This window comes from Ambystoma mexicanum, chromosome 4p, assembly GCF_040938575.1.
Source record: "Ambystoma mexicanum isolate Mex_15411 chromosome 4p, UKY_AmexF1_1, whole genome shotgun sequence".
Taxonomy (NCBI): Eukaryota; Metazoa; Chordata; class Amphibia; order Caudata; family Ambystomatidae; genus Ambystoma; species Ambystoma mexicanum.
This window is the reverse complement of record NC_090927.1, coordinates 1012386427-1012398983: the sequence shown is the minus strand read 5'-3', so window position 1 is coordinate 1012398983 and position 12557 is coordinate 1012386427. Positions and strand designations below refer to the sequence as shown.

Sequence of the window (12557 nt, the reverse complement as noted above, 5' to 3'; positions counted from 1 at the left end):
TTTCTCTTTTCAAAGAAGCAATAATTTCAGAGACTTGTTAGTAAACACTCATCCCAAAAAAAAACAAGATTCAACTCACTAATAAGGGCACGTTTACATTCATGTCCTGCAACAACTGTAATAACATCACCAAGGGAGACCCTGTCACACACCCCAGAACAGGGGCTAAAATTAAGCTTCAGAACTATGCAACACCATATGTGTTATCTAGGCAAGCAAATGTCCCTGTGGTCTATTGTATATAGGCCAAACCAGCCGCAAAGCCAGAAGCGGTTGGAATGAGCATAAATCCAAAATTAGGACCAACAATCTGCAATCTCCAAGGTTGGCATTTTCAGCAAGAAAGACCGCAATTATCAGAAATTCAATTCCAGATCTTGGAAGTTATCAACGCAGGAAATCGTAACATTGACATTGCTAAAGAATTACAACAAAGGGAGGCCTTCTGGATAGATAAACTAGACACTGTTTCTCCCCATGGCTTGAATGAGGAGTTGGATCTTTTCTGTTTTCTCTAATGAACCACCCAAGAACATACAAGTCATTGTGATCCACACAACACACTAACATGTTCTACCTGTTTAACTCATTTGATGTGCCCACATGCAACATATAAACATCTTGTTTGATTGATGATGCATTTAACTTGTTCCCTAGAAGAATCTTTCATATCAGTCATTTGGGACATGACCTGCAAATTGCAGTGGACACTTGCAAAGTATTCTATTATATTAAATCATAGAGACATGGGGTGGAGGGTGTAGTATATTCAGTCATCACAAGGTACTAAGTGTATACGCGGCACATGTTTGATCTACAAAACTGTCCATTGTATTGACTGCCGTAACTTTCTGTTTTTCACTACATTCACTGCTTCAGTACAAGACTGATACTTTTGGAATGTACATTGTTATGCACTACTGAAATTATAATACTTTTATAATGCATTTCTGCAACACACTATCGTGAATAGATAACTCGCGTTTGTAACCATGTTTTCTAACTATCAACAGACCAGCTGTATGTTTCAAAGGTCACCCGCTAGTGTTATTTTTGTGCTCTTCACTGGAACTGTCTTTCTCGTAATTGCATTTTCGCATCCACGCGTTTCCAGTTATCAGCCATTTTCACCATCGGTACCCTTTCGACATGGGTTATGTAATCCCGCTCACTTTTGCTTATGTTTCATCACGGTGCCCACAACACAGCCTGTTAAGCTGTCCGATTATAAAGTGGTTGCCATAACAATTTTCAACCTCAATTGGAACTGTTTTAATCATCACGTAGTTCACGCATTGGCGCGATACGTAGTCTGATACTTTCCCTTCTACATGTGTTACTTGTTTCCATGGCTAACCTGACAACCTTGTTGTCCACGGTAGCCGCCGCGCTAATGATTAATTTCTCTGTCCTCTGCCCCCTGAGACGACACTTCAAAATCGCAGAGACAGTCTACTGACTATTCTCCACCATAATCCTCACGATCTTGGAACATTAAAACACTCAAGTTCACTGACCGTGACTTCTGGCTGTTCACAGCCTTTGGATTCGAACTCTGATTCAAAATAAAAAGGCTCTTACCTTTTGAGAGTACGGCTCTGCAGTGTTTTCTTATCCTTTAGCTATTTAAACCCTCTCCAGTACCTCTATCACAATATAACTCCACATGTTTTTCCAGAGATGACGATCAGTATGCGAGACAAACAGTGAAAATAAGCACCATCGTGCATACAGCTAGTGGTAAGCTGCTCGCAACCTTTTTGTTGCACCGCCCATTTTTCCACCATCCTTCTTTTAACTTGCACTTTAACACATTGCTGTCTTGCGATAACTTTTTCTGGTTCACCTCAGCCCATTTTCAATAGATCTGCTATGTAACATCATACAGTATACTAGACTTACACACATACTTCTTTCTTGTAGGTTGCATATCACAAGCTCTTGACACGAATTAGCCTAAGGATCAGAGGCTTCTTTGAATCTTCTGACGGCCAACAGGTACTAAGGTGCTACTTTGCCTTCTATCAGTCAAGATTAGTATTATGTGCAAGAATTGGTGATAAGCAGACACACATGTTCTATATGAAATGTATCATATATTTATTTTGCAGAATTCGCCCTTATGAAGAACTGAGGTACGAAATGCATCGTCGATGTTGGCCTCTGTAATATGACTAAAGTAAAAATAAGATAAAAAGATTTGCATTTAGCATTTGTTTTTTTTCTTCAAGATTATTGTTCTATCATTTATGTGTATCAAATAAGAAATGTTATAAATTACCAATAGTAGTGCTTTCTAACCCCCCCTATTGGCTTTCACCAGGCAACCTTTTTTGCTTCAGACTCATTATAATCTCTCCTTCTGTCTGGAGTCGAATGTGCTGCTGGTGGGAGCTGAATTAAATCGGGAAGACTCGCAGATAAATTTAGAGGTGATTGCATTGATATTAACAGAATATCGGTAGATGAGCTCTATCCCTTCTCATGGGCCGGAGGTGAGTCACAGCCTCCATGAGACACTGAGAAATGGATGAGAGGCTAAAGTTAACAGATCCCTCCAGGGTTCCAGATTAGGTTGGGATAAGCAGAAGCTACAGCTCCTGGGTATCCATCGGGGAACGAGGAGCTAGTACATAGTATTATTCAAATCTAACTTCCACATAAAATGCAAACCTGTAATTGTATCCATTATTTATGACCCCTATGTTTTAAATGTCGTATAGATGTGTCCTAATGTTTATTTATAGATTGACTGAAATGCAGAGAGTTAAATTCACATAGCTGTGTTTGTTCGGCATCAGTTGGACTGGAAACCCAAAAGTAGCTCCTGGTAACTGTTGGCTTTAAGCTAACCAGGCTCTTTTAGGCTATAAGCAGGAGCTAAATAGTTCCTAGATCCCCCCCAATTGTGAACCCTGCCCTCTATTTTAGCCTTAAACCTGGTGCTGAGTTCAGTTTTCAGCCTCTACGAAAATATAAAGGTAACACTTGCTGTCAATACCTTACAACTAAGCGAGATCAAAATCGCCTTGTACATGTGAAAGAAAGGGAGAAAGAGAAAGACTTGGAGAGGTAGAATGAAAGCTAAAGGGAGACCTTGGATAAAAAAGGTTCTACCATAGCCAATAACCAACAAAGATGCAAGCGTGGAGTTGCTGAATAAATACTCTACAGTAACTCAGGAGGTTGCACAACAGGCAGGTCCATCTGGACCTTTCTGAAATGACACCTGGAACTTCAGAATCTGCTCCGGGGCAGGAACAAGCAAAGGAACGAAGGACATTACAAGTCACAAACACCAACATCTGAAAAAGGAAGGGTTGCTCAACCTGCCCAAGACATAAATCAATTTTCTTGAACCATTTCCAAAAGTTTTTTTCTGACATGTCATGTGTTTTTTTTTTTTTTTTTTTTTTTACACTTCCCTTTTTGAGGTGGGTTTATTCGGTCAGGTTGCACAGATTGTGCCTTTTTCTTGGCAAATATTGGGTAACTTTCTCTTTGTTTATTGAGGTCCACTTCCAAACTCGCTTTATGTATCACAATTGAGGGATTCAACGAGGTCGAAGGAGTCTGTTCCGGGCACGACAATTCGATTTCATTAGAAGGTGCTCCGGAAATTGTTTTAGAGAGTATAGCGACCTCAGCATCACCAACTTGGCCTGCTCCTCTTCCTTGAGGCAGCGTATCGTGACCATTTGAATTCTCCATTGTAGCTCGACATTTGTCAGAAGTTGGAATGGTCAAGTCACGCTGAGGCTCAATATCCACAAAAACCCTTTGTATCACTGGTTGACAATCGGGAGAAACAAAAGTTTCCACCAGACTCAACCCGGTTGTCGGACACTTAGCGATGCTCGGTTTTCCGATTATCGCTTTTTCCTGCAATTGTCGACAGATACAGGTGTTCGGGGTCATTGGATTGGGTATCATACATTCATTTAAATTGGAAGACCTTTCTCTGTCAGCCTTATTCTGTTGGGCCTTTTTTTAGGATTGTTAGAGCTTCCCTCGCCACTTCTGCTAAAAGTCTTTTGTCTTCTGTCGAGTTTCTTAGATGTTCTCCTAATAAAGCATTTGCGGTTTCCATAGAGAGCAGGTCCTTGCGAGACTGGAATTTCATTTCATGCATTTCTAGATCAATGGTTGCCAATTTGGTGTTCAACATTGCTAACCGGGTGTTCTGATGTCTGTAACTTTCATTAAATTGCTCGTACATTTTAGAGAAGGGAGCTGTTGCTATTGTTACTGCCAGAGAGATTTTGGGTATCAAGTCCACGCATAATAGTTCGCTCAAAGCATTAAAAGAATGGTTCAACTTATTTGCCTTCAGCGATTTGTGCTACATCGTCCTCCTAACTTTGGGGAACTGTCTTTCAATGAAGGAGGAATCAGCGGAAGAGTTGTCTGAATTCACATCAGAAGATGACTCGCCATCCTCATTTTCACTTTGATGTCTTTCGTTCCTACGCGTGGGCATCACTATATCACCTTTGGCTGAGTTCTGGCTCGTTGTGATCAGCCTTTTCTGTGAGCTTAAGATGCTGTTTGAGGGGCTCAATTCAACTTGTCTCCTTTTAGCAGATCCCAAACTTGTGCCTGTTGTATTAGAAAGCACTGGAATGTAAGTTTGAGGATGTTGCAATTTGTCACTGCTCATTATTGACATTGGTACATTGAGTGTTCCATTCAGTACCTTTGGCTTGCTTGCCACTCTCTCAGCTTGTAGTTTTAAATTGAGGGTCGACAAGTCTAAAAGCAGTTGATCAGCGACTGCCAATGAGGATCTTTTTTGTTCAGGTTCATGTATCATAACATCAGCTAATATGCTGTTAGACACTGCATCCTCTAGAGAGCGAAAGCTATCTTTTAACTCTAATGGGTTGCCTTCGATTAAATCAATTTCACCTTCCTCTGTGTTGATGCTCTTTTTCAGGTGCTTTTCGTGTGGCTTACATGTAACTACCAGACCACCCATTCGACTTTGACTCGTTTGATTCATTTAATCTCGAGGCGTTGTCAGACGTGTGTTCCACATTCAAATCATAGCCTTCATTCGCTAAACCTATGTGTGACCTTAATTCGCAGATATCCGACTCGGGGGAGGCGAGTTCGTCAGATTTATTCTCGCCCTCCCCTGAAAGTATCAACTCATGCAGTTTCTTGCGCACAATGACTGTCCATCAGAGGCAAACCGCATGGGGAGGCAGCATCAGCCGTGGCATCGCCGTAAAAGGCTCAGACCGTGTCATCATGTTCCGCCCCAACAACCAAACCCGCGGCAGCCCGCAAGTCCCACACATCCAGCGCGGCTACCCCCTCGGCAGCAGGAGCCCCGGCAGCACCCACCAACACGGCGCCGCCACCACCACCCTGAGAGAAGAGGACGCCACTCCTCCAGCAGGCACGGCGGGGGCCGTCTCCGACCCCGCACAGACAATCCCAGCCGGGATGCCCCCACACACCCAAGCACATGAAGGCGATGCATCCAGCACGACAGCAGACACACCAGTCACCAGTGCAGCCGGCCGAGGGGCATCATCCAGGTTACTTTTAGCAACAGAAGGTGCGTTGAGAGTCTGCGATCGGGAGTGGTTCAATTTTGCCGGAAGGTGCTAGTGAGTCCCAGAACACATACCAGAGTGAGCAATTATTTTTTCCTTCATTTTTAAATTAAATTTAGAGTGCAAATGGGTTAATTAAAACCTTATACACTATCTGAAATACAGTTGCAAAATTGCTCAATTCTGTACAGCAGTTTAACATTTTCATAAACTTGGCGTATAACCTTAATTCATTCAAACATATTTACCACAAAAAGAGTTTAAAAGATAATAAAATATTAGTCTATAGAAACTACTATGTCCTGGGGGCTCATTCTCATAAAAAACCCTCATAATAACTAAGTGCTAATACATGGGGAAATGGCTACATCCCTTCTATGATAACAAATGGATAGAGAGAATAGGGAAAAAACACATTAGTTCCGATTCCGAGCCCCATCTTCCTTTTCAAGCATTTCTAAGAAAAATATTAGAGGGCATCATCCAACATTAACAGGGAGAGTTAGTGGTCGCTCTCTTCATAAGTAAAAAGCTGCACCCACATATACCATAGTTTCAGCCATATATATATGGTTGACCATAACTGATCAGACATTATCATTCTTATATCGCTCACAGAGTTACTAAAACCCTTATAAGTACCATTCTTGTAGATTCTGTCACCCAGTGGGTAAATGTCTGATCGTCTCAACTTCACTGTGACAATGTCTGCACAATCTTTCCTCTCTAGATATCCCAGTCCAGGCCCCTTTATATTCCTTACAAGGTAGGATATTGGACCAGAGGAAGATGATAAATCTTACCAAATCTCTATTTCCAGTCTTTAAAAGATAGCTCAGCGGATTGGAAGGTTTTAGCTCTTGTGACGCATAGAGTACATATTGCTTCTTTGCATAGAGGCTAGTCAGGTTATCACTAACGTCTTACTCTAGGGCTTTCTTTTTAAGGCATTTGTATATAGTATTAATTTCCCCTACCTCCTTGGGAAGCTTCATATTGATTTCTTTAAGAAAGAGTGCTATGCTTTTCAAATTCCTGATATAGGTGTTTGGCTTTTCTCTTAATCATTCTATTGCCAATTATACTCATGAAACTCTCTTCCTCCCTATCCCACAGCACAATATTTACATAGAGCTTACAGCACCGTATTTTTCACAATGTTTTAAAGCCGTTAGCCCCAATTCACACCTTATTGCTTCGATCGGTGTAGACCTAGGTAAACCCAGCACCGGTCTCCATAACTCCCCCCCCCCCCCCCTAATTTCCCAAGGGTCTCCATATATTTTTTCCCCCACCGATTCTAGTGCGTGTAGTGCTCCTGGGATAATGCAGCTCTTAGATTTCCAAGTAACCCTCTATGGTATATCTGCCTTTTCTAGACATATACTTTCTCATAATGTTCAATATTTTGATCACTTTTGATTCTACCATCTCTTGGTAAAAGTTGCAGGGGTGGGGGTTTGGGGGGGGGGCTTATTCATAATTGGCATACCCAAATAGGGGTAAATCTTTACCACCTCTAATATTACTGCATTCATCTTCCATTTAAATTGGATCTTATTCTTCTTCCTTTTAGACCCCCCCAAAACACCATGATCTTAGATTTATTTATATTGATACTTAAATTATTTTCTTTGTAGTATAGGTCTAATGCATTAAGCATCCGCCGCAAACCCACTCTGGTTTGGTCTAATATCGTATCATCTGCGTACATCAGTCCACTAATAGCTATCCCTCCCATTTTTGGTGGGAAAGGATTTACACTTGAGAGCCTTACCCACATGTCAGACACATAGAGATTGTACAACACGGGGAAGTGACACAGCCCTGTTTTAGACCTATATTTGTTTTGATTGCCAGGGAGATTTTATCACCTCTGCCCAGACAAATAGCCACTGTCGTGTCCCTGTACATTTCTCTCAGAAAATTCAGGATCGCTGGGCATATCTTCCAATCGGCCAGTTTATTCCAAAGTCTGTCTTTATCAACACTACCAAAAGCCTTTGAGTAATCAATATAGCACACATATAATCTAGTTTCTTTATCATCTACAGTATCTCATATTCTATGGTTAAGCATTACCAAGTTGTCAAGTGTGCTATATTCTTGTCTAAACTCTGTTTGTTGGATTGGGAGTAGGCCATTCTCTTTGCTCCATTTGTTTATACTTCCCACAAGCAATGAACAGAAGATTTTACTGCTGCTATCGCCCATGGCCAATAAACGATAGTTATAAGGGGTCTTTCTATCCCCTTTTTTAAAGGTAGGGACGACTATGGCCTTATGCCAGCTATCCGGTATAGTGCCCCTTTCCCATATGGCGGTAAATAGATGCAGCAGTAACACGGCCCAATTTTTGGGCTACGTTTTATTACAATGTTTGCTAGCCCGTCAGGCCCAGGGGCTCTGGATGCTTTAATTTTGTTTATTATTTTTAGTATTGAGGCCACACAAGTGGGGAAAGAGCGCTATATAAATAACAAATACAATACAATATCAGAGACCTCATATGGGAAGATCAGCCTCCTACTATCCAAGCTATATATATATATATTGTTTTTCCTATTCTCTATATAAAAGAGCCTAGAGATGTATTCTATCCATTCACCCTGTCCTACAGCATTGGTATCTCTATTTTTGTCTTCTGACAAATGCTGCCGATATAAATACCAAAACTTCTTGAAATCCTGCATTTTACATAGCACTTATATACTTCTCCAGTTTGCATTATTAACACTATGCTTGCGGGCTTTCAGCCAGTTCTTTTATCTAGTCCTTATATTTCAACTATGGGGTTGCTTTTGGTACTCTAGTTCAGAGAGGAATTGCCATAGCATTTCGGTGCTGGACTGCCCATGTGGGCGGGACAAAGACAGAGATGCAAATGGATATTTCCCATCTGTGAAAGGTACAGTGAGCAAAAAGCGTGTGCTGCAAACTCTCATCTCAGAACAGGATATCATGCCGTGTTCTTTCTGGAGAGGAGCGCCTGCTACCTTCTTTGAAATATCTAGTCCTTATAACCTTTTATTCTCTGCAATTTTTCCTTTCCTCCAACACATAATCATTTTTGAGACTCTTCATTTCTTAACTCTTTTTTTTTTTCTTTTCATCAATCTGGCCGTCGTACTTATTCACATGTTTCTTCCCATGTTTTTGAGTAACACTAAGTCTACAATTATTTTGAATCATGCCCAGTAAGCTGCATACCACATTAAGGCCATTTAGGGCTATCTCCTGACCCTCCAAGGGGAGTATGTTGAACATTTGGTCAAACTTTTCCAGGCTATGGTCTGTCCACATTATCCTATTTCCCCCTGCAGAACTCTGAATGTCCATATCATCACCTACCCCCCCATTTTTGTTGGATTACTTTAAATTTACATTTAAGGGCCTTATGGGCACTCAGGGGGGTAGATATGTGCTCGAATGAAACCATCTGGTTCATTATCCTTTTACTAACAGACATATAGTCTAGGCGATAGCTTACTTTTCACCATCACCAGGCTCCAGATACTCCAGCCCCCAATTCTGGCACAATTTTAGCCAGGTGATGACCATTCACTGTCTGCATTTGATGTTTTGGATTTGATCCACATTTGCCCACCTCAGAGGGCAATAAATTCAAGGACGGAGTCTAGAAGAGTCATTTGGAGTCGAGACGTGAGAGGACTGCTTTTCCGTTTCCCTGCTGCTGTTGGAGTGTGTCTTCCCTTTCCCTGGCTGGGGGCGTGACTCTTTATAAGCTGACCCGCACCGCGGAGCGGTCGCAGAGTCTAGCAGAGTCATTTGTTAGTGGACGTCGGAAGCCTGGTCCTTCGAACGCGTGTGTTTAACAAATTTTTATCAGCGATGAGATGTGGTGCGCGTGAAAAGCAGAAAGCGGCTTCGCCAAAGACACGAGCGCAGCGGAGGCTTGAGACTCCTGAAGCCTGCTGTGCTCAAGCTGGAGCTGGTGTGCTACCTCTCCCCTCATCAGGCCGTCAAGTAAGTGTTCCTGTTAAACATACTGCTGTGGTACTTACTGGGGATCCCTACATGATTCACCCAAACGTGCACACAGATGTTCTCACTGCTGTCGCCCCTGTAACTTCGTCTTCAGTGCCTCAGCTTCGTGTGTTGGCATGGAGAGCTCACCAGGGATGCTTAAGTCTCAACAAAGAAGTAACTCTGGGAAAAGAACCAAATCTACCAGAGTGCTACATAGTACAAGGCGCTCAAGATTTGATAATTTCACCTCCAGAAAGTGAACACCAAAGCACAGCCACAAAACCACTAAGCGACGACAAAGAGAGCGGTCACAATTCTTTAGTTCGTTCACGAGTTCCGTGGACCTGGATCTTGGGTCTGAAAACTTGCCCATACCAAACAACGATGAAGTATTTCACTCACCCTCTGATTGTTTTGAAAATACCAACAAAGGATCAGGTGGTCGTCAAGGTTTCACACAAGGATCTTTACATGACTTGAATACTAATACTGACGGACAAATCTCTTTAGAAGTAGTGAGTAAACTGCTGTGTGATTTGAAGCAAATAAATAAAGAATTAAATTCAAAAGGTGCTCTAGGAGACCAATCCGTCACAGGCGAGCATAATGTTCCAACATCCATTGACGCTGAATTTAACGCACCCTCAAATACATGGCGAAATGGTCAAGCTAAACGCAGAAGAACTGAGTCTAGCGTATCTCCTAGCATTGGCTGTTCTCAGCGAAGAACTATAAAAAAAAAAAATCCTACAAAACCTGGACAACAGGACAGAGGTTGAAACAATGACTCATTCAAAATTGAATCAACTGGCAAGATCAGATACAGGAAGTTCATCAACTTTGGAGTCAATCATGGAATGTGACTTCCCAAAAGTCGGGCGTGTGAAAAACGCCGGTAGGCCTTGTTTAGCAACTAAAAATGTAGAAGACCTCGGTTCCCAAAGGGAGAACTTTAGTCGTGAAATACAATCGACCATAATGGCATCAACGGCCATCACAATTGCTCCATTTGTCAAGCTGTATGAACACTTAAATGACAACATTAAGGACCTCTCAACCCTGATTGCAATAACAATACAAAAATACTAAGTTGGAACGCGGCCATCACAAACTGAAATTAATTCATCTTGATCTAAATAAAGCAATTGAAGTGTCCCTAAACACCTTGACAGTACAAACAAAAAACAGCCTGGAAAAAACACTTTTGGCCACTGATGGCAAAAGAAGCGCTGGGCTTCTTTAAAAACAGAAATCTGTCTTGGGAGAAGGTCACAAACAGGATAGCAGTCCAGATCAGGATTTGTCAATGGGTGGAGTGTGAAATCCTCAGCAATTTGCACACAACAAAGAATGCAATAATGAAATGGACTGTTCGACGAGACCGGAGTCCAATGGGACTCATGCAAACAGCATTATGGCTCAAGGTCAGCTACCTGTTTGCCTATGTAAGTAATCACAATGTCGGTCTGACCTTGGAAAGAATACCACCGTTTAGCACAACCATTAATGATAACAATGAGTTGAAACAAACTGGTTGTGAGATGGTCCAGGCTCAGCACCCAACCGATAAAGACAAAGTTGCCCAAGTTGTCTTTCTGGTATCCAATGACAATGAAGTGAAGTCTTTACTACGCCAAGGAGATGAGTCGGTTATATCCTTCAATATGGCTGCCAAAAATTGCTTGTCTTCAGACAATCCTGCACTGTAAAATCCTCAAATGGCCACAACTCCCTCATCAATGCCTGGAAGTAAGACGCCAGTAAAGGAAACTTCAAATCCTGCGGTATCTGAGGTCAGCTGTGTAAATGGCCTTTTTTCCATATTTAAAGGATCCTCTGCTGCAGTCCCTAACATCTCTTCCAAACCAATACTAACGTGTGGGACAACTAAAAAGACCAAGAACCAGACTGTCAAAAAAACAAGGCGTAACAACAATTCAAGGAAATTCCTTTGCAACATCAAGACTGTCAATGTAATAGTTAATAGCACCAGTCAAAAGGGGAAACTACCTCAAAGTAAAGAGAACATTGAGGTGGAGCACAAGAAAAAACAAGATGTTGAGGGAGTGACGGTCTGCATTGACGACATACCTATCAACTTATTGAATATGTCAACCTATGAAGATGAGGAGGAGGTTGAAAGGAGTGTGCTTATCACTCCCATAATAACAACTGATTAAGCCCCTGTAAAGGTCTCTGTCAGCAAAGCGAACGCAGCCCGAGAGGAATCGAGCGTTGTTGTGGGGCACGGCCAAGAAAGGGTGAAACAAACATCTTTAAAATTGCATCCCGATTATCAAATAAAAATCACCATTGAAGGCAGTAGTGGTGATAAGGCTACCACAAGTGTAGATCAATGTCGCCCCAAAACCAACATAGAAAAATCTAATGATTGGTCCTGGCTGGCCTCCACCTTGAATTACAATTCTAAAACCTAATGCCAGAACGCAAGTGATTCCATCATTTGCACTCTTGGAACCTGGAACACCAGAGGTTTCATGCATTTATTTCAGACACATTGGGCCAATCATCTAGATTTAGCATGTTTTAAAAGAAATATAGCTTTCACAATGTCCAATTTTGAATGGATTTGAAATTGCGATAATCCTGGCAATAAAAAAGCTGAAGGGAAGACCAATGGCAGGTCTTTTAACTTTAGTCAAGAAATCCTCTGGCTTCAGGATTGTTAAATCTGAGAACGTTTCTGCATATATTCAAGTCACAACTGTCATGAGATCAAATAACTCCAAGGGCGGAGTTGAGTTCCTATACATCATTAATCTGTACTGGACCCACATTGCAACAGGTACCTCGCTCTTTATAGATCAAGTCACGGCGATCTTGGACACAATATATGAAGAAAATAACTCCCCTAACATAATTATCTGTGGTGATCTCAACATTGACTGCGGTAGATTTGAAAACAAGAATGAGACGAGTAGACATGCAAAAGCACAAGTTGTATCACAGTGGTGCCGTGAGATGGACCTTAGAAAGATATTT

General features: G+C 41.7%; 1 protein-coding gene across 4 annotated transcripts in view; it reads left to right on the top strand.

Moving 5' to 3' along the window:
• HSF2 (heat shock transcription factor 2) overlaps positions 1 to 12557 on the top strand; it is a 1113385-nt gene that overhangs the window by 97467 nt on the left and 1003361 nt on the right. For 2 of the 4 annotated variants that reach the window (XM_069606598.1, XM_069606599.1), the window contains one exon: positions 1924 to 1998. The exons of the other annotated variants lie outside the window; for them this stretch is intronic. In XM_069606598.1, the coding sequence (XP_069462699.1) occupies positions 1924 to 1998 (75 nt within the window). The remainder of the gene's footprint in view (positions 1 to 1923; positions 1999 to 12557) is intronic. 4 annotated transcript variants of the gene reach the window in all.